General features: G+C 44.9%; 1 protein-coding gene across 3 annotated transcripts in view; it reads right to left on the bottom strand.

The window, feature by feature from the left end:
* Window positions 1-7615: 7615 nt before the first annotated feature.
* The window catches only part of znf609a (zinc finger protein 609a), a 68491-nt gene continuing 54562 nt past the window's right edge, over window positions 7616-21544 (bottom strand). For 2 of the 3 annotated variants that reach the window (XM_034175681.1, XM_034175683.1), the window contains 4 exons: window positions 19345-19677; window positions 19140-19218; window positions 7813-7860; window positions 7759-7774 (listed from right to left, as the gene is read on the bottom strand). In XM_034175681.1, coding sequence (XP_034031572.1) covers window positions 19145-19218; window positions 19345-19677 — 407 coding nt within the window. In that variant the 3' untranslated portion in view covers window positions 7759-7774; window positions 7813-7860; window positions 19140-19144. Of the gene's footprint in view, window positions 7775-7809; window positions 7863-19139; window positions 19219-19344; window positions 19678-21544 lie in introns of all 3 variants that reach the window. The other variant, XM_034175682.1, reaches the window with a different exon arrangement.

Genomic DNA, 21544 nt, shown 5'->3' with positions numbered 1-21544 from the left:
CAGACTATCTTCTCTCAGTATTTCACAGGTTTGTCTAAATGTTGTGCAGCAAACTTTAAATGAGCTTCAACATACGTTTTCTTCATCAGTGGAGTCTTGTGCTGTGAGCATGCTCACAGGTCCTGGAGGTCAAGCGCATTACTTTCTTGTTTTCTTTGAAGCAGTTGTTTAGTTGCTCTCCACAAGTGGTCCTTAACTCTTGGACAACTCTTCTGATAATTTGTGGCTGGTTTATGGTGAAATGATCTTCTTTCCACTCGGGATTATGTTGCCAACCGTGTTTATTGGAACATTCAGAAGTTCAGAAATCCTTCTAAAACCAATGTCATTAGCATAGTTTGCAACAACAAGGTTGCAAAGATCTTCAGAGAGCTCTTTGCTTTTATCTATTATTTCTACCTGGTTCTTTTATGTAAAATTCTGCCCCTGACCAAAAACCAAACCATTGTATTCCTCATTTTGAGTTTATTAAAGGTCATGTTAGAAACGTTGCGTTGCGTTTATATTTTTGTAACTTGTACAACACGTTTATACAATGTGGGTGTGGTTTAGTCTCACATGTTACTGGCTCTCACCAACAGGGGGTGGTCTCCCCTGGACACATGATAGCGTAAACCTTAACATATTTCTCAGAACTTCCAAACAAATAACACAAATAATAGCTAACATAAAACAAAGAATTAGCACAGATATTATCTAACATATCCATCATCAAATCAAATCAAATCATTTTTATTTTTATAGCATCAAATCACAACAAACAGTTGCCCCAAGGCGCTTTATATTGTAAGGCAAGGCCATACAATAATTATGTAAAACCCCAACGGTCAAAACGACCCCCTGTGAGCAAGCACTTGGTGACAGTGGGAAGGAAAAACTCCCTTTTAACAGGAAGAAACCTCCAGCAGAACCAGGCTCAGGGAGGGGCAGTCTTCTGCTGGGACTGGTTGGGGCTGAGGGAGAGAACCAGGAAAAAGACATGCTGTGGAGGGGAGCAGAGATCAATCACTAATGATTAAATGCAGAGTGGTGCATACAGAGCAAAAAGAGAAAGAAACACTCAGTGCATCTTGGGAACCCCCCAGCAGTCTAAGTCTATAGCAGCATAACTAAGGGATGGTTCAGGGTCACCTGATCCAGCCCTAACTATAAGCTTTAGCAAAAAGGAAAGTTTTAAGCCTAATCTTAAAAGTAGAGAGGGTGTCTGTCTCCCTGATCTGAATTGGGAGCTGGTTCCACAGGAGAGGAGCCTGAAAGCTGAAGGCTCTGCCTCCCATTCTACTCTTACAAACCCTAGGAACTACAAGTAAGCCTGCAGTCTGAGAGCGAAGCGCTCTATTGGGGTGATATGGTACTATGAGGTCCCTAAGATGGGACCTGATTATTCAAAACCTTATAAGTAAGAAAAAGAATTTTAAATTCTATTCTAGAATTAACAGGAAGCCAATGAAGAGAGGCCAATATGGGTGAGATATGCTCTCTCCTTCTAGTTCCTATCAGCACTCTAGCTGCAGCATATTGAATTAACTGAAGGCTTTGCATCATGGGAACCCCCCAGCAGTCATCATGAGATGTTTGTTGTGTAACACCTTTTTGTAGGCCATCAGTGGGGACTGAACCAGCTGATATTAATTTGCACCGACAAGGGGCAGGACTGCTTTGTAATTATTGATAGACTTCAGCTGGTGTCTTGGCTTTCTGTGTCTTTTTGCACCTTTCTTTCTTCACGTGCTCAGGTGTTCACTTGTTCCTGTCATTTCATATTATTACCTAAATTATGGACGTCTATGGTTTGATTTCCTGTACTCATACAGCCAACCTTTTCATCCTCTGCCACCAAGCATGGAGCAGAGAACCATATCGCCACCACAGGCCTGCCTGTGTACTCCCAGGCGAGGTGTGACAACCTGGCAAAGGTTGCCATTGCCAAAGCTGAGTTCAACAGCATGGAACACCTTGGCATTAACCGTCACTCCAACAGCCCATGGGTGTTGCCCCTTGACATGGTTCCAAAGCCTGGCAGTGGGTGGTGCCCTTGCGGTGATTACTGTCGACTTAACAATGCTATGACACTAGACTGCTACCCAGTACCCCACATCCAGGATTTTTCAGCACACTTGGCAGGTACGGTCATCTTGTCGCAGGTGGATCTTGTTAATGGATACCACCACGTATCTGTCCACCCGCTGGATGTCCCTATAACAGCAGTGAGCACGCCTTTTGGACTGTGTGTTCCTGAGAATGCCGTTTGGCCTTAAGTACACTACCCAGTCTATCCAGCACCTCATGGACTCTGTGCTAAGTGACCTGCCTTTCCTGTTTGTATACCTGGATGACATCCTTGTAGCCAGTTCTTCCCAAACAGAACACTTGTCCCACCTGCGGATACTGTTTGAATGCCTCAGCCAGCATGGGTTGATCATCAACCCAGCTAAGTCAGTTGTGGTCAAACCCAGTTTGGTTTGACCACAATTGACTTCCTGGGACACAGAGTCACCAAGGATGGGCCTGTGGCACGTCTATCTGTCTAAAGTGGACACTGTCTTAACCTTTCCATGGGCAGTGACAGTACAGGCCCTACAGGAGTTTTTGGGAATGTTTAACTTTTACCACTGCTTCATTCCCAAAGCCGTCATGGTTATGCATCCCTGTATGAGGTCCTGAAGGGGAAAGCACTCAAGCACCTGGTGGAATGGTCCGCTGAGAGACACAGCATACACAGATGCCAATGCCGCCTTAGCTGCAGCGATGATGCTGGCTCATTCTTCACCAGAGGCCCCCAGAGCCATTACCATGGATGCATCGGACAATACTGTGGGCACAGTGCACGAGCAGTGCGTGAACGGTGCCTGGCAACCGCTTGCTTTCTTTAGTCGCCAGTTACACCCCAGTGAGTGCTAGTATAGCACTTTTGACCGTGGGCTGCTTGCCCTTCACCTTGTTGTTCGACACTTCCACACACTGCTGTAGGGCCAGCGAATTACAGCTTTCGTCTATCACAAACTGTTGACTTTTGCCATGACTAAAGTGTCTGAACCCTGGTCCGACAATGACAGTTCTGTTATATCCCAGAGTTCACCACAGAGTGACATACAGCGTGTTGCAGGCAAGGCTAACTTCATCGTGGACTGCCCTTCTGGAGTTACTGCAGCCACTGTCTACCTTGGGCTGGACTACACCCTCATGGCATCTGATCAGACCACCGATCCAGAGGTGCAGGCACTCATGTCTGGAGCCACTGGTGATACCAGCCTGCTCTGCAACATCCCCACAGGACAGCCACTGCCCGTTATCCCAGCTGCATTTAAACAACATTTTTTGAGGCTGTGCACAGCTTTTCTACCCAGGAGAAAAAAAAAAAAGTTGGTGGCAGCCAAGTCTGACACGGGCTCAACCAGGACACTAGAGACTGAGCGGGCTCCTCTGGCAAGTGTCAGCACCCCAAGATCCACTGCCACTCCAAAGCTTCCCTACCTCACTTCACTGTACCTGAACAGAGATTCAGTGGTAAATGGACTACATTTATATCTATATCTATCATTTTATCTATATCAGAAGCTCAAAGCTCTTTACAATGATGCCTTGCATTCATCCTTTCACACTCACACATTGATGTCAGGGTGCTGCCATGCAAGGCACTCACTACACACCTGGAGCAACTTGGGGATTAAGGACCTTGCCCAAGGGTCTGTAGTGATGGTCCAGCCAGACTGGGGTTTGGACCGAGAATCCTCTGGTCTGAAGCCCACTGCGTAACTGCTAGACCATCACTTCCCGTTAGACCATCACGTTAATGTGGACCTCATAGGCCCCCTATCCTCCTCCCTGGGTTTCACACACTTCCTTACAATGGTAGATAGGACCACCCAATGGCCGAACGCTGTTCCGTTGATGGCTGCAACAACAGCTAAGATGGCCCAGGCATTCATCAGCACCTGGGTCACCCGATTTGGCACTCCATCTGACCTCTCTTTTGACAGGTGCTTACAGTTTACGTCAGAGCTCTGGAATGCAATTGCAGACAGCTTGGGTGTGAAGCTCCAATGGACCACTGCCTATCACCCCTAAGTTAATGGACGGTGTGAGCACTTTCAACCTTCTCTGCGGGATAGCTTAACACACAGCAGCTGGGTGGACAGACTCCCGTGGGTCACGCTGGGTCTTTGAACTGACCCTAAAGAGGACCTCCAGTCCCCATCAACTGCGGGTCCAAGACTTCATTCCTGACAACACGACCTCCTGGTTGGCTACCCACCAACGGAGTGAGCTTCAGGACAAGGTTAAGGTGCCCTGACACTTAAACGACTTTGATCCACGCACTTGCACGCACATCGTCATGACGATCCCACCGTGTTCCCAGCTAGAGACCGTGCTTTGTTCCACTGTCTGCCACGTGTTGTGCACTGGATGCTGTGTATATAAAATAATTATTTTGTAGCAAATTAATCATTTCCTGTCTGAGTTAGCTGTTGAAAATACCTCTAATCGCTTCTGGAATCACAGAGATGCGCTCCAGCTGCTGCTTTTCTCACGCACGCGCTGAACGAGCTGGAGTAAGCATTTGAGCCATCTTAAAAGGTAATTATTTGTCATGTTTACATTGTGGCTTGGTAAAACAGTTGCATGTTCTTTCCTTCTTGTGTGCAGCTGTAAAAGTATGTTTATGATAGATTTAACACCTCATTATAATTGTTCAGACAAGCTGCACTCTGATGCTGTGCGCTGACGCACCCACTCGCTCTGTTCAATTTTTACTCGACTTGACAAGCTGCACATAGTGTTGGCGAGTAGATCGCGCAACGCTTACTATCACTTCACGTTTGCTGCCCGACATTTATGTGTGAAAATTTTTTTGAACATTTCAAAATTCTCTTTATGCAATTGTTCGCTCTGGCGCCCCTCTCATGTTTAGTCTACACCCGTTAACGATGAGTTTACTCTCCTGCACGACACATTGCATGTAAGTGCGTGCATCAAATTCGTGCGTCAGGGGGCCGTTAGTCTTTTCGCGCCTGTGCCTAATTCACAATACCGCAATACTTCACAATATCGGTTTGGGCGTAACGTGGGCGTCTCCTTCTTCAGCCGCTCGTGTCCGTTTTCAAATAGCTTTAAAGTTGTGAAATGTAACATTTATACAAACTGAACCAAATTACCATGAAACATCCATCCATCCATCCATTTTCTTCCGCTTTATCCGGAGTCGGGTCGTGGGGGCAGCAGCTCAAGCAAAGCCGCCCAGACCTCCCGATCCACACACACCTCCCCCAGCTCCTCTGGGGGAACCCCAAGGCGTTCCCAAGCCAGCTGCGAGACGTAGTCCCTCCAGCGTGTCCTGGGTGTTCCCCGGGGCCTCCTCCTGATGAGACATGCCCGGAACATCTCTCCAGCGAGGTGTCCAGGGGGCATCCGGAAAAGATGCCTGAGCCACCTCAGCTGGCTCCTTTCGACGTGGAGGAGCAGTGGCTTGACTCCGAGCTCCTCCCGAGTGACCATGAAATACTTCCATGAAATCAGACGCAGACCAAACTGAACCTTTGTAGAATTTATATGCATATATTTGACACTGATAGATCCTTATCATTTGATTGGTGGACTGTATATCACATGACACTGGTCATTTGTCCTATTGGAGAGAAAAATACTTCATTGCATGATTTGGGTAATTTTATGTGTGGTTAACTTCCACACATTATCAGCTTGGGACTCCGACAAGGGTGGTCGCATCTCCTCCACTCTCACTTATCTCTGCTCTCTGCTTTAACCTTCAAGTCCCTACTTCACCAGACTGTGAATTCCTCAAATTAAATTGGATTCTGGATCTATTGGACTACTATTGGATTAACCATGGAATTGATCAGCTGGTTTCTGAATGCTATTGACATTTTTTCTACAAGAAGGTCAGGACCGGGGATCCTACCTGCCCAGATGTAACGTATCCTGCGGGTTATGTTCTCGACTCCTGGAGTTCTTGGCGTGTGGCATGCTTGGCGCCTTTCTCCTTTGAGGTTGTCGAGGATTTATTCATATTTGGTCTTATGGTAGCAGGGCTGGTACGTTTTGGCTTATGTGCTGCCCTGATCTATCGGAAAATTGGCAAGACGGCAGCATCAAGAACCACGGCCCCTCGTTTGTCCATCATAATTAACAAAGTTGGCAAGGCAGTGCATTCTCAGACTGCGATGACTCTTGAACTCAGATGCAAATTGGATGACATCTTGGAGCAGATGCGCGCCTTGCAGTCGAAGTTGAAGATTTCAGAGGCCGATGAATATTCTTAATTCATAATTGGGAATATTCTTAATTCATAATTGGGATTTGGTTGTTCAAGTGGCACTGTTAAGTGATTTCACTGCTCAAACTATAGCATGCTCCATTCCCTCCCTCCCACCCCCCATGCCGATGCCTGTTCGTGTCACTCCTTTCCCCTTCTGCGGGGGCGGTGCAGTTTTAGCTGCTGCTGGTCCCCGTTCCTCCCCCCAAGCTGACGGTGGCGCATCTCAGGGTTGCTGCATGACCTTCACCTCAATTCGGATAACGAACTTCTTCAAACTTAGTGCACATAAACAATGTCAAATGTGTATGTGTTGTCTTTAATTCTGATGTGTGCCATTATTACGGTAAACAATAATTGTGGATTAGTTGCTGTCTGAGGTAACTGGAGTGTAAACGCAATTTCTCCACTGTGAGATCAATAAAGTATATCTTATCTTACATTTGGCTCTGGTGAGTGACTCCAATAACCTTTCTGTAAAAATATGTCCAGCTACACAGCACGTGGACTTTGCCTTGACTCTTGTCTATTTAAATGTCATAGAAAACAAACAGTTTGTTTTCTATTTGTGTAATGGAAAAAAATACTGGGGGAACAACAACAACAAAAAAGCTGGTAACCACTTCCACGACCTGTTTGTAAAAACATGTCCATCTACACAGCACGTGGACTTTTCCTTGACTTGTAAATATTCCAACCACTGCATGAACATTCATCGTCTACACACACAACATTTTATTCAACATAAAGACCTTTTCCTCCTTGGTTACACATACCGATCACGCTTTTACTCACACGCGTTTGTGTTGAGGCAGTAAATGATGCTGAGGCTCAGGTGCCCTTCCACCAGCTACAGGTTTATTATCAGATCAACAACAGTAGAAAAACAGAGGATACAGACAAAAAGAAGAGTAGGAAACCAACAGCATCCAACAAGGCTCTTTAAAATAATTCCTCTGTACAATATTTACACACACACACACACACACACACACTACAGTACAGCTACACACTGAGGAGGAGGAGCCTATCTGTGAGCCAGAGAGGCAGTGCTTCCACACTGTCACTCAGTCTGATTGGTTCAACCTCCTTCCATCAGTGTTTTTTTTTTTTTTTTGTCTGTGAAGCTGAACTTTCTCGAGTGCTGGAAGTCTCACTGAGGCCGGGTCACTGTGTCACTCCTTCTCACAGAGGTCAGAGGTCACCGCGACTACAGTCCAGAGTGGCGCCACAATCTGACAGAATAGTCAGACTGAGTTCCATAAAGTGACATGGCTTCTTCCCTCAGAGGGACAGAGATGACCGTCTTCCCACAGCCACAGTGCGACCTGACCAAACCGTCCACCTCTGAGACACCCAGCAACGCCCGCGTCCCGCGCAGCAACGACAGCCAGCAGGGTCTCCGACCGCCAGGTCCGCCTTGGCACCAGCCAGCGAGCTTCAAATGGAAAAGCAGCAGGACTGACCATCCCGAAGTCTCTGCAGTACTGTGGGGGGAGGGGGGGGAGCAGCAGCTGGCCAGTAAACTGCTGTCCGGGAGCAGTCACATGACTCCGTGCAGGGCAGAGGTCAGCCATCACGTGTGCCTGAAAGAAAGGTGAGAGGAGAGCATGTGTCAGACAGGACTGCCACCCAACTGTCCCTCCACCAAGTCCACGTCCTCACTCGGCCCGCTGAGAATGGACAGCTTCCCGAGGGTCTGTAACTAATGTCCAGTCGGTGTTTCGTGGTTAAATCAAATCAAATCAGTTTTATTTATATAGCGCCAAATCACAACAAACAGTTGCCCCAAGGCGCTTTATATTGTAAGGCAAGGCCATACAATAATTATGTAAAACCCCAACGGTCAAAACGACCCCCTGTGAGCAAGCACTTGGCGACAATGGGAAGGAAACCCCCCCCACCAGGAAGAAATCTTCAGCAGAACCAGGCTCAGGGAGGGGCAGTCTCCTGCTGGGACTGGTTGGGGCTGAGGGGAGAGAATCAGGAAAAAGACATGCTGTGGAAGAGAGCAGAGATCAATCACTAATGATTAAATGCAGAGTGGTGCATACAGAGCAAAAAGAGAAAGAAACACTCAGTGCATCATGGGAACCCCCCAGCAGTCTAAGTCTATAGCAGCATAACTAAGGGATGGTTCAGGGTCACCTGATAAAGCCCTAACTATAAGCTTTAGCAAAAAGGAAAGTTTTAAGCCTAATCTTAAAAGTAGAGAGGGTGTCTGTCTCCGTGATCCGAATTGGGAGCTGGTGAGATATGCTCTCTCCTTCTAGTCCCCGTCAGTACTCTAGCTGCAGCATTTTGAATTAACTGAAGGCTTTTCAGGGAACTTTTAGGACAACCTGAAAATAATGAATTACAACAGTCCAGCCTAGAGGAAATAAATGCATGAATCAGTTTTTCAGCATCACTCTGAGACAAGACCTTTCTAATTTTAGAGATATTGTGCAAATGCAAAAAAGCAGTCCTACATATTTGTTTAATATGCGCTTTGAATGACATATCCTGATCAAAAATGACTCCAAGATTTCTCACAGTATTACTAGAGGTCAGGGTAATGCCATCCAGAGTAAGGATCTGGTTAGACACCATGTTTCTAAGATTTGTGGGGCCAAGTACAATAACTTCAGTTTTATCTGAGTTTAAAAGCAGGAAATTAGAGGTCGCTCTTAGTCTTGTCCATCCAAATTGGAAGTCCCAAAAACCAGTTTTATTTGTTATTATCTATCGTCCACCTGGTCGTTACTGTGAGTTTCTCTGTGAATTTTCAGACCTTTTGTCTGACTTACTGCTTAGCTCAGATAAGATAATTATAGTGGGTGATTTTAACATCCACACAGATGCTGAGAATGACAACCTCAACACTGCATTTAATCTATTATTAGACTCAACTGGCTTTGCTCAAAATGTAAATGAGTCCACCCACAACTTTAATCATATCTTAGATCTTGTTCTGACTTATGGTATGGAAATTGAAGACTTAACAGTATTCCCTGAAAACTCCCTTCTGTCTGATCATTTCTTAATAACATTTACATTTACTCTGATGGACTACCAGCAGTGGGGAATAAGTGTTCATTACACTAGAAGTCTTTCAGAAAGCGCTGTAACTAGGTTTAAGAATATGATTCCTTCTTTATGTTCTCTAATGCCATTACCAACACAGTGCAGAGTAGCTACCTAAACTCTGTAAGTGAGATAGAGTATCTCGTCAATAGTTTTACATCCTCATTGAAGACAACTTTGGATGCTGTGCTCTCCTGAAAAAGAGAGCTTTAAATCAGAAGTGCCTGACTCCGTGGTATAACTCACAAACTGCAGCTTAAAGCAGATAACCCGTAAGTTGAGAGGAAATGGCGTCTCACTAATTTAGAAGATCTTCACTTAGCCTGGAAAAAGAGGTCTGTTGCCTATAAAAAAGCCCTCCGGAAAGCTAGGACATCTTACTACTCATCCCTATTGAAGAAATAAGAACAGAAACCCCAGGTTTCTTTTCAGCACTGTAGCCAGGCTGACAAAGAGTCAGAGCTCTATTGAGCCAAGTATTCCTTTAACTTTAACTAGTAATGACTTCATGACTTCTTTGCTAATAAAATTTTAACTATTAGAGAAAAAAATACTCATAACCATCCCAAAGACGTATCGTTATCTTTGGCTGCTTTCAGTGATGCCGGTATTTGGTTAGACTCTTTCTCTCCGATTGTTCTGTCTGAGTTATTTCATTAGTTACTTCCTCCAAACCATCAACATGTCTATTAGACCCCATTCCTACCAGGCTGCTCAAGGAAGCCCTACCATTATTTAATGCTTTGATCTTAAATATGATCACTCTATCTTTGTTAGTTTGGCTATGTACCACAGGCTTTTAAGGTGGCAATAATTAACCATTACTTAAAAAGCCATCACTTGACCCAGCTATCTTAGCTAATTATAGGCCAATCTCCAACCTTCCTTTTCTCTCAAAAATTCTTGAAAGGGTAGTTGTAAAACAGCTAACTGATCATCTGCAGAGGAATGGTCTATTTGAAGAGTTTCAGTCAGTTTTAGAATGCATCATAGTACAGAAACAGCATTAATGAAGGTTCAAATGATCTTCTTTTGGCCTCGACAGTGGACTCATCTCTGTGCTTGTGCTGTTAGAACCTCAGTGCTCTTTGATACTGTGACCATAAAATTTTATTACAGAGATTAGAGCATGCCATAGGTATTAAAGGCACTGCGCTGCGGTGGTTTGAATCATATTTATCTAATAGATTACAATTTGTTCATGTAAATGGGGAATCTTCTTCAGACTAAGGTTAATTATGGAGTCCACAAGGTTCTGTGCTAGCACCAATTTTATTTCACTTATACATGTTTCCCTTAGGCAGTATTATTAGACGGCATCGCTTAAATTTTCATTGTTACGCAGATGATACCCAGCTTTATCTATCCATGAAGCCAGAGGACACACACCAATTAGCTAAACTGCAGGATTGTCTTACAGACATAAAGACATGGATGACCTCTAATTTCCTGCTTTTAAACTCAGATAAAACTGAAGTTATTATTATAAGGTTTTGAATAATCAGGTCCCATCTTATCTTAGGGACCTCATAGTACCATATCACCCCAATAGAGCGCTTCGCTCTCAGACTGCAGGCTTACTTGTAGTTCCTAGGGTTTGTAAGAGTAGAATGGGAGGCAAAGCCTTCAGCTTTCAGGCTCCTCTCCTGTGGAACCAGCTCCCAATTCAGATCAGGGAGACAGACACCCTCTCTACTTTTAAGATTAGGCTTAAAACTTTCCTTTTTGCTAAAGCTTATAGTTAGGGGCTGGATCAGGTGACCCTGAACCATCCCTTAGTTATGCTGCTATAGACTTAGACTGCTGGGGGGTTCCCATGATGCACTGAGTGTTTCTTTCTCTTTTTGCTCTGTATGCACCACTCTGCATTTAATCATTAGTGATCGATCTCTGCTCCCCTCCACAGCATGTCTTTTTCCTGGTTCTCTCCCTCAGCCCCAACCAGTCCCAGCAGAAGACTGCCCCTGAGCCTGGTTCTGCTGGAGGTTTCTTCCTGTTAAAAGGGAGTTTTCCTTCCCACTGTTGCCAAGTGCTTGCTCACAGGGGTCGTTTTGACCGTTGGGGTTTTTCCGTAATTATTGTATGGCCTTGCCTTACAATATAAAGCGCCTTGGGGCAACTGTTTGTTGTGATTTGGTGCTATATACTCAACAAAAATATAAACGCAACACTTTTGGTTTTGCTCCCATTTTGTATGAGATGAACTCAAAGATCTAAAACTTTTTCCACATACACAATATCACCATTTCCCTCAAATATTGTTCACAAACCAGTCGAAATCTGTGATAGTGAGCACTTCTCCTTTGCTGAGATAATCCATCCACCTCACAGGTGTGCCATACCAAGATGCTGATTAGACACCATGATTAGTGCACAGGTGTGCCTTAGACTGCCCACAATAAAAGGCCACTCTGAAAGGTTGCAGTTTTGTTTTATTGGGGGGGGGATACCAGTCAGTATCTGGTGTGACCACCATTTGCCTCATGCAGTGCAACACATCTCCTTCGCATCATCCGTGAAGAGAACACCTCTCCAACGTGCCAAACGCCAGCGAATGTGAGCATTTGCCCACTCAAGTCGGTTATGACGACGAACTGGAGTCAGGTGAAGACCCCGATGAGGACGACGAGCATGCAGATGAGCTTCCCTGAGACGGTTTCTGACAGTTTGTGCAGAAATTCTTTGGTTATGCAAACCGATTGTTTCAGCAGCTGTCCGAGTGGCTGGTCTCAGACGATCTTGGAGGTGAACATGCTGGATGTGGAGGTCCTGGGCTGGTATGGTTACACGTGGTCTGCGGTAGTGAGGCTGCTTGGATGTACTGCCAAATTCTCTGAAACGACTTTGGAGACGGCTTACGGTAGAGAAATGAACATTCAATACACGAGCAACAGCTCTGGTTGACATTCCTGCTGTCAGCATGTCAATTGCACGCTCCCTCAAATCTTGCGACATCTGTGGCATTGTGCTGTGTGATAAAACTGCACCTTTCAGAGTGGCCTTTTATTGTGGGCAGTCTAAGGCACACCTGTGCACTAATCATGGTGTCTAATCAGCATCTTGATATGGCACACCTGTGAGGTGGGATGGATTATCTCAGCAAAGGAGAAGTGCTCACTATCACAGATTTAGACTGGTTTGTGAACAATATTTGAGGGAAATGGTGATATTGTGTATGTGGAAAAAGTTTTAGATCTTTGAGTTCATCTCATACAAAATGGGAGCAAAACCAAAAGTGTTGCGTTTATATTTTTGTTGAGTGTAAATAAAACTGATTTGATTTTGAAATAAGTTAGCTGTTTTACAACTACCCTTTCAAGAATTTTTGAAAGAAATGGAAGGTTGGAGATTGGCCTATAATTAGCTAAGCTAGCTGGGTCAAGTGATGGGTTTTTAAGCAATGGTTTAATTACTGCCACCTTAAAAGTCTGTGGTACATAGCCAACTAATAAAGATAGATTGATCATATTTAAGATCAAAGCATTAATTAATGGTAGGGCTTCCTTGAGCAGCCTGGTAGGAATGGCGTCTAATAAGACATGTTGATGGTTTGGAGGAAGTGACTAATGAAAGTAACTCAGACAGAACAATCGGAGAGACAGAGTCTAGCCAAATACCAGCATTACTGAAGGCAGCTGAACATAAAGGTATGTCTTTGGGATGGTTATGAGTAATTTTTTCTCTAATAGTTAAAATTTTATTTGCAAAGAAAGTCATGAAGTCATTACTAGTTAAAGGAATACTCGGCTCAATAGAGCTCTGACTCTTTGTCAGCCTGGCTACAGTGCTGAAAAAAACCTGGGGTTGTTCTTATTTTCTTCCATTAGTGATGAGTAGTAAGATGTCCTAGCTTTACGGAGGGCTTTTTTATAGAGCAACAGACTTTTTTCAGGTTAAGTGAAGATCTTCTAAATTAGTGAGACGCCATTTCCTCTCCACCTTACGGGTTATCTGCTTTAAGATGCGAGTTTGTGAGTTATACCACGGAGTCAGGCACTTCTGATTTAAGGCTCTCTTTTTCAGAGGAGCTACAGCATCCAAAGTTGTGCTCAATGAGGATGTAAAACTATTGACGAGATAATCTATCTCACTCACAGAGTTTAGGTAGCTACTCTGCACTGTGGTGGTATATGGCATTGGAGAACATAACAAAGAAGGAATCATATCCTTAAACCTAGTTAAAGCACTTTCTGAAAGACTTCTACTGTAATGAAACTTATTCCCCACTGCTGGGTAGTCCATTAAAGTAAATGTAAATGTTATTAAGAAATGATCAGACAGAAGGGGGTTTTCAGGGAATACTGTTAAGTCTTCAATTTCCATACCATAAGTCAGAACAAGATCTAAAGTATGGTTAAAGTGGTGGCTGGACTCATTTACATTTTGAGCGAAGCCAATTGAATGTAATAATAGATTAAATGCAGTGTTGAGGCTGTCATTCTCAGCATCTATGTGGATGTTAAAATCGCCCACTATAATTATCTTATCTGAGCTAAGCACTAAGTCAGACAAAAGGTCTGAAAAATCACAAAGAAACTCACAGTAACGACCAGGTGGATGATAGATAACAAATAAAACTGGTTTTTGAGACTTCCAATTTGGATGGACAAGACTAAGAGTCAAGCTTTCAAATGAATTAAAGCTCTGTCTGGGTTTTTGACTAATTAATAAGCTGGCGTGGAAGATTGCTGCTAATCCTCCACCTCGGCCCGCGCTACGAGCATTCTGACAGTTAGTGTGACTCGGGGGTGTTGACTCATTTAAACTAATATTCATCCTGCTGTAACCAGGTTTCTGTAAGGCAGAATAAATCAGTATGTTAATCAATTATTATATCATTTACTAACAGGGACTTAGAAGAGAGAGACCTAATGTTTAATAAACCACATTTAACTGTTTTAATCTGTGGTGCAGTTGAAGGTGCTATATTTTTTCTTTTTGAATTTTTATGCTTAAATAGATTTTTACTGGTTGTTGGTGGTCTGGGAGCAGGCACCGTCTCTACGGGGATGGGGTATTGGGGGGATGGCAGGGGGAGAGAAGCTGCAGAGAGGTGTGTAAGACTACAACTCTGCTTCCTGGTCCCAACCCTGGATAGTCACAGTTTGGAGGATTTAAGAAAATTGGCCAGATTTCTAGAAATGAGAGCTGCTCCATCCAAAGTGGGATGGATGCCATCTCTCCTAACAAGACCAGGTTTTCCCCAGAAGCTTTGCCAATTATCTATGAAGCCCACCTCATTTTTTGGACACCACTCAGACAGCCAGCAATTCAGGGAGAACATGCGGCTAAACATGTCACTCCCGGTCCGACTGGGGAGGGGCCCAGAGAAAACTACAGAGTCCGACATTGTTTTTGCAAAGTTACACACCGATTCAATGTTAATTTTAGTGACCTCCGATTGGCGTAACCGGGTGTCATTACTGCCGACGTGAATTACAATCTTACCAAATTTACGCTTAGCCTTAGCCAGCAGTTTCAAATTTCCTTCAGTGTCACCTGCTCTGACCCCCGGAAGACAACTGACTATGGTTGCTGGTGTCGCTAACTTCACATTTCTCAAAACAGAGTTGCCAATAACCAGAGTTTGATCCTCGGCGGGTGTGTCACCGAGTGGGGAAAAACGGTTAGAAATGTGAACGGGTTGGTGGTGTACAGGGGGCTTCCGTTTAGGACTACGCTTCCTCCTCACAGTCACCCAGTCGGCCTGCTTTCCCGGCTGCTCGGGATCTGCTGGGGGGCAGCTAACGGCGGCTAATCTACCTTGGTCCGCACCAACTACAGGGGCCTGGCTAGCTGTAGGATTTTCCAAGGTGCAGAGCCGAGTCTCCAAGTCGCCCAGCCTGGCCTCCAAAGCTACGAATAACTAAACATTTCACACCCAGAGCAGCCGCCATGCTAAACCGGCTAAGAGCTAGTAGCTGCGCTAAGCTAGCAGATTCCTAAAAACACACAAAGTGAATAATGTGTAAATAATTTAGAGGTGATTCAGCAGAGGGAGTGCTTTAGTTAAGGCACGTGAAGATTACACTGTGAAACAAATCGTTATCTAGTTAACTAGATCAATCTAACTACGCAGATTAACAGCTAACAGATACAGCAAAACATCACTGTGCTCCGGAACAGGAAGTGATACAATACCGCAGTGAGAGCCAACCACCAGTAGAGGCAAGCAAGGTTAGAGGGCGCTGAACTGCTGGGCCATCCCCGTCATCAGGCTGCTTTACAAAATGCAATGGTAACGTTTAGCGGCGCCACAGACCGTCAGGCCCACTGACGAGCCGCGGGTCAGCTGCAGTCACAGAGCGGGAGAACAGATCTGTGCTCACGGTGACTTGTTTTGTAAAGTAACAAATGTGTAAATTTACAGTGAGAGTAAAGCAGCTGGGGGTGGAACACGCGGAGGAGCCGCTGGGTCCATGACGCTCGGACACAGGTGTGCCAGTGTCGCCGACTGAACGGTGCCCCCTAAAAACTGCTCCGCCCTGTCTTCACTGCTCATGCGTCATCAGCCGCGGTTCACTGAGTATCACCTTGTTTCTGCTTCAAACTGCCTTTAGAACGATTTAAGATGTTTTACTTTGTCATCTGATGCTTAATAATCACATTAATCCCTTTGATGGCTTTGGGTGAAGAGCGTCAGACTCAGACAGTCAGACTCAGACGAGCTGCTGTGGTCCCAAATGACGCATGCGCAGTGAAGGCAGGGTGGACCCGTTTTTTTTTTGGCGGGGAGGGGGGCGTTCGGTCGGTGACACCGGCTGACAACCAGTGCAATGCACCACATGACTAAAGCACCACAATACAAGTGATCCTCCTCATCTAAGTCTCCTGAAGTAACCCTTCGACTGAGACAAAGTAATCCCAGCAGGACCCAGGGATCCTCCAAAGAGACCTGGCAGCAATCATCACCTTAGACCCCTGGTCCAAGTCTCAAAATCACACACCAGCACCAGGATATTAAAGACTCCGTGCTCCAGTTAAAATATTGACATCACATCAAACCCCATTTTTAGAGACCTCATCATCCCATAAGGGCTTCTCAGGATTCTGTCAGTCACAAAGCCCGAGGACCCTGAGACATGAACGTCCCTGCCGAGATCAGTTCATGCTCACTGCATACACATGGATCACACTTAGACTTGGACCTTCGTTCGATATCAGTTTCACTAATCACCTCTGATTTCCCAGACACCTCACAACTCCAAAGGCTGAGAGACACGAATGTTACCGCCGAATTTCACCTCAGACAAATACTCCCAAACCCAGACACGCCAACTGTTCGCTCAGTGTCTTGAAATTGGTTGACCACTGATTCCATAAAGATCACATCATCATCCAGGAAGTGGAGGTTAGTAAACATTAACTCGCCAATGAAAGTACCAAAGTCACAGCTTCAACAATCCGACCCAACACACAGTCCATGCAAGCACTGAACAGCGCAGGAACCAGAACATATACCTGAGAAACACCAGTCTTCACTGGGGAAAAACTCAGAGTCTCTGCCTTCGCCCCACACAGCTCTCACAATATCGGTGTCCAGGCTGGCAATGATGTCCAGCAAGTTCTCAGGGACTCCATGAATTCTCAGGATGTCCCAGCTGCAGTCCATATGGCCACTGTGTACCTTCCAGTTTGGGACAACACGTACTTTCTTCCTGTCCTTAAGGATGATACCCATTTCCCAGACTGAAACAAAGTTGCTGACCACACTACAAGGGTTTAAAACAACCAATGATCTATCTGTTTAGATTAGACAAGACAGAACTTTATTGATCCCTTGGGAAGACTCCCTCAGGGAAATTGAGGTTCCAGCAGCATTGTATAGCAGCACACAGGGTAAGAAGCACACAGATTATCAAAAGTGAAAGCAAAAAACTATTTGGAAAATACAAATACACAATATAAACACCAGACATACTGATCAATCCTGGTTTACTGGCTCCTACTGTTGCTCTCCTTCCTGTCCTCTGTCTTCCTGTTCCTCCTCCTCCCCCTGAGTGAGGAGTTGTACAGTCTGATGGCCTGTGGGACAAAGGAGTTTTTCAGTCTGTTGGTCCTGCACTTGGGAAGGAGCAGTCTGTGGCTGAAGAAGCTCCTCTGGTTGCTGATGACGGTGTGCAGAGGCTCACCACCATTGACCTTTCACCTCTTTTTTATTTTAAGAAACAGAAGAAGTGTCGCAGACCAGCTGAGACCAGAGAACAACATGATGTTTTTCAGTGTATTCTAGACTGAAATATTGCTCTTTACAACTCATGAGAACTATTTTACAGAGTACACATTTTTGTAACATCAGGAGTTTTTTTTTTTTTTCGGGACATGATAAAGACCAAGCTGTCCGATGTTTTATGATGGTAAATAACTTAAAGTATGTTTCCACAAAGTCTGACATTAAAGACTTCACTGAATCAAAAAGGTGAGTGAGAAATGAAGGTTCGATCTACAGATTGACATTAATGTGTGCAAAAGTCTGAATCTGCTGAAAACTTTAACTATAATGTTGTAATGTCTGCTGATGTCTCTGCCCTACTGTCACGTCAGGCGGCTGACTTTCAGCAGTTGTATGAAGTGAAAAGGTACGAGCTAAAAGCTGAGGCTTTGTCCTCATATTGATTAACTTTATAACAGAGAAGAATGTTCAAGTTCAAAAAATGCAATCAAGAATTAAACCTTTGTGAAATTAGCAAATACATATCCTTAAAAAGAGTTGTGAAATACATCTGATCTTACTACATAAACTGAGTTAATCAAACTGAGTTGCACTGAAACGGGAGAAATGTGGGGTGAATGTAATCGCAAAGTTATTACAAACAACATCCTTATAAACTTGTATGCTTTTGCCGATCAATGCAGTGTGATGGGGAACTACGGGGGCCAGTGATGAACACATTAAAGCAGGGGTGTAAGCAGCTCTCAGTTGAATGGAGTCAGAGCTCCATCTACTGGACAAACGGTGCAAGGACATTTTACATTGCTGACACAAACATTATTTCAGTAACTGTTCTGTTTATGAGAAATTATCGGCAAAATTTCGGCCGATAGTGAGTACTTTGAAAAGGGCTTATATCTGCCGATAATATCGGCCGGCCGATATATCAGTCTGGCTCTAATGTTGATTTTCACAAAGCATTTCTTTAAGTTGATTGGACAAATTCATTGGATCCCCAAGAAGCTATTGGACATCATAGCCAGCCTGGACACAGATACTCTGAGTGCTGTTCCAGGTTTTTCATACCTTCTTTTTCTGTGAGTGCTGGAGACGTCCAAGGGGGACGTCCACGGTTCACCTGGCTGCAGCAGCCAGACGGTCACTTTAGAGATGTGAGGATAGACCGTTGGCTGCCCTCCAGGACCCAAGGCGGGTGGGTCTGTGGTGTTGCGACTCCAGCACGTGCTCACAGACTTCACGGGACTTCCATTATAGTCACGCAAGAAAATATATGAAAAGAACAAACTGTAATTTAACAAAGCGATTGGTTCCACACTGAGCCAGAGTGAGGCGCTACGCCACAGTCACTGTGCTGTCACAGTGGTTAACAAAACAAACACAAACAAAAACGAGTTGCTGTGAGCGTTTTACACTAAACATATATGAATATTTAGCAGAAAATCCCAGTAGCCTTTAGCCATAAAAGGATATCAGCATTTTTGATCCCTGAGTAGAATTTTGCATGTTTGGGAAAATTAATGTGACATCACTTTAAACATCAGGTTGAGACGGCAGAGATTCTATGCTCTCAGTGTCTCGGGGACTTTGTCTTTGGAAGTATTCTGAATGTCTTCAGTGCCTTCTTACCGTTCTCACCTCCGAGCAGGTGGGTACATGGATGGGGCGGAAGCTTGCTGACTGGCAACAAAGGCTGAGGATGAGAGGCCTGTGAGGAAGACAAAGACAGCTTACAGGGACACAGGACTGTTCACAGGCCCCTGGTCCCACACACCAGTGGAGCAAAGTCACACAAAAGGACGTGTGCCAGGGTGAAGTTTGTGTTTTCCCTGACCTGAGGCGTAGGACAGGTCGTACTGTCCTGAGAGCAGCGGGTACGCCAGGTGATGGTGGGAAGGCAAGATGCGCTGGGACGGCGAGGACCGCGGCCGGTCGCCCTCTCTCTCCCGGTCCCGCTCCCTGTCCCGGTCGTGTGGAGGCTTGGCGTCCTGGATGGAGGGGGATTTGCTCTTGTACTGGCTGGCGTGCTGCTGCAGCAGGTCCAGAGCTTTGGCCTCAGCCTGGAGCGTCACTGTGGGACTGGACCTCGAGGGCTTCTCCCCCTCCTCCCCGACCGGAACCTTCCCTCCATACGGGGGGAACGAGTAACCCGCTGGCAGGTACGAGGCTGTGGAGACACACACACACACACACACACACACACACACACACACACACACACACACACACACACACACACACACACACACACACACACACACACACAGAGCTGTTCAGCACAGACAGATCTGAACAGGACCGCATGAAGCTGGCCGGCATGTCAATATTAAGAATTTTAATTTAATTTTTCATTTATATAGTGGTAAATCACAGAACAGTTGTCTCAAGGTGCTTCACACAACTAAGGTCCAACCAACCCCCAGAGCAGCAGTGGTAAGGAAAAACTCCCCCTGATGATTTGAGGAAGAAACCTCAAGCAGACCAGACTCAGAGGGGTGACCCTCTGCTTGGGCCATGTTACAGACACAGTTGACAAAACAAATATACAGAAAATTTTGGGCGCCCATGCTGGTGTCCAGGACGGGAGGCCTGCAGAAGAAGACACCCACTCCCACCTCTGGATGGAGAAAATATTATTAACATTATACAAGATACAAAAACTTCAACTTAAACCCAACAGCATTGTTTTATTACTTATGATTATTTTTAAATAACCCATTTTATTACTAAACTGAACATCAACAACTGTTCTTTTTGGCTCCTCCCCTTTTCACATGGGTTTTCACAGCAGATCCACATCAGATCTGCATGTTGATCTGATGCTGGGCGCCCTTCCTGACGCAACTCCACATGACACAGAGAGCAGGCAGAGGTGGCCTTGAACCAGGAACCTTCAGCTTGGCCACCAAGCTGCCTCCAAAGGTTTTTAGTTTTCCCCTCATAGCCCACCTACAGTACTTTGATCAGCAACCGAGGACGGCACGGTGAGAGAAGAGCGCATGAGCCCCAACCCAGACAACATCGATGTGAAGGTTGTAGGTGCAGAGACAATAATTTGATCAACGATCTCAAAGAAAACAACTTAATAAAGTTTGGCTGAGACGGTTTTCAGCCTGGAGACGAAGAGCAGCATCATAAAACTAGTTTTACTACTACTGTTCTGAACAAAGTAGGATGGTGAGACAAAAAAAACAAACAAAAACTGTAAATTAAGCAGCTTGGATTGAAGATAAATGTGTGACTAATTAGGATTAATCTCAATTATGGACAATCAGATTTATTGGGATTCAAATTTTTAATCAATTGACAGGATGAGAATATTTACATTTTAAGTTGAAAATGTGTGATTTGAGACAACGTGGCCTAGGTTTTATTGTGAAAACGGCAAATAGCACCATTTGACTTAAAAAGTAAATGTGGCCACAGGATACAACTTACACCATGTCCAAGCTGAAGTGATATTTTTCATGAATGACCGTCTGTAGAATGATACATTCAGGGTAAGAATCTATTGTGTGAATCGATAACAAACAGGCCGTCACAGTAAGAGTAACGGGTTAATACTACGACAGGAGAGACTTCCAAAACGTATATACACACACACGTATCACACTGACCAAAATAATTAGAAAATATCAGCATACTGAACATCAGGAAAAATATTAATAAATAAACATTTATCTTCTCCTCCTGATGGTGCTCCACTCTGAGGTCGCCTCCGTACTGGCAGTGTGTACACTGATTAAGTGTCTCTCCTCGGCCCGTCTTTGTTGAAGCACTCAGCCTCTCCCTGACACTTGCTTGTCATGATGACAGTCAGCTGACTGAAATGTCCTCGTGACTGATTTTACCTCATTATGAGCACTAAAATGCTCCTGTTCCACCTTCTTACACTGTGCGCCGGTGAAGAGGTCAGCAGGACCGGCACGTCAGGTACAGATGGTGAACATTTTGATTTTCCAGCCTCACGTCTCACACTGAGTTGCAGACAGTGGACAGTAAAGGGCAGCAGAGGGTTTGAGGTGAGAACGTGT

This window comes from Thalassophryne amazonica, chromosome 8 (assembly GCF_902500255.1).
Source record: "Thalassophryne amazonica chromosome 8, fThaAma1.1, whole genome shotgun sequence".
Taxonomy (NCBI): Eukaryota; Metazoa; Chordata; class Actinopteri; order Batrachoidiformes; family Batrachoididae; genus Thalassophryne; species Thalassophryne amazonica.
This window is presented reverse-complemented; position numbering and strand designations above follow the sequence as displayed.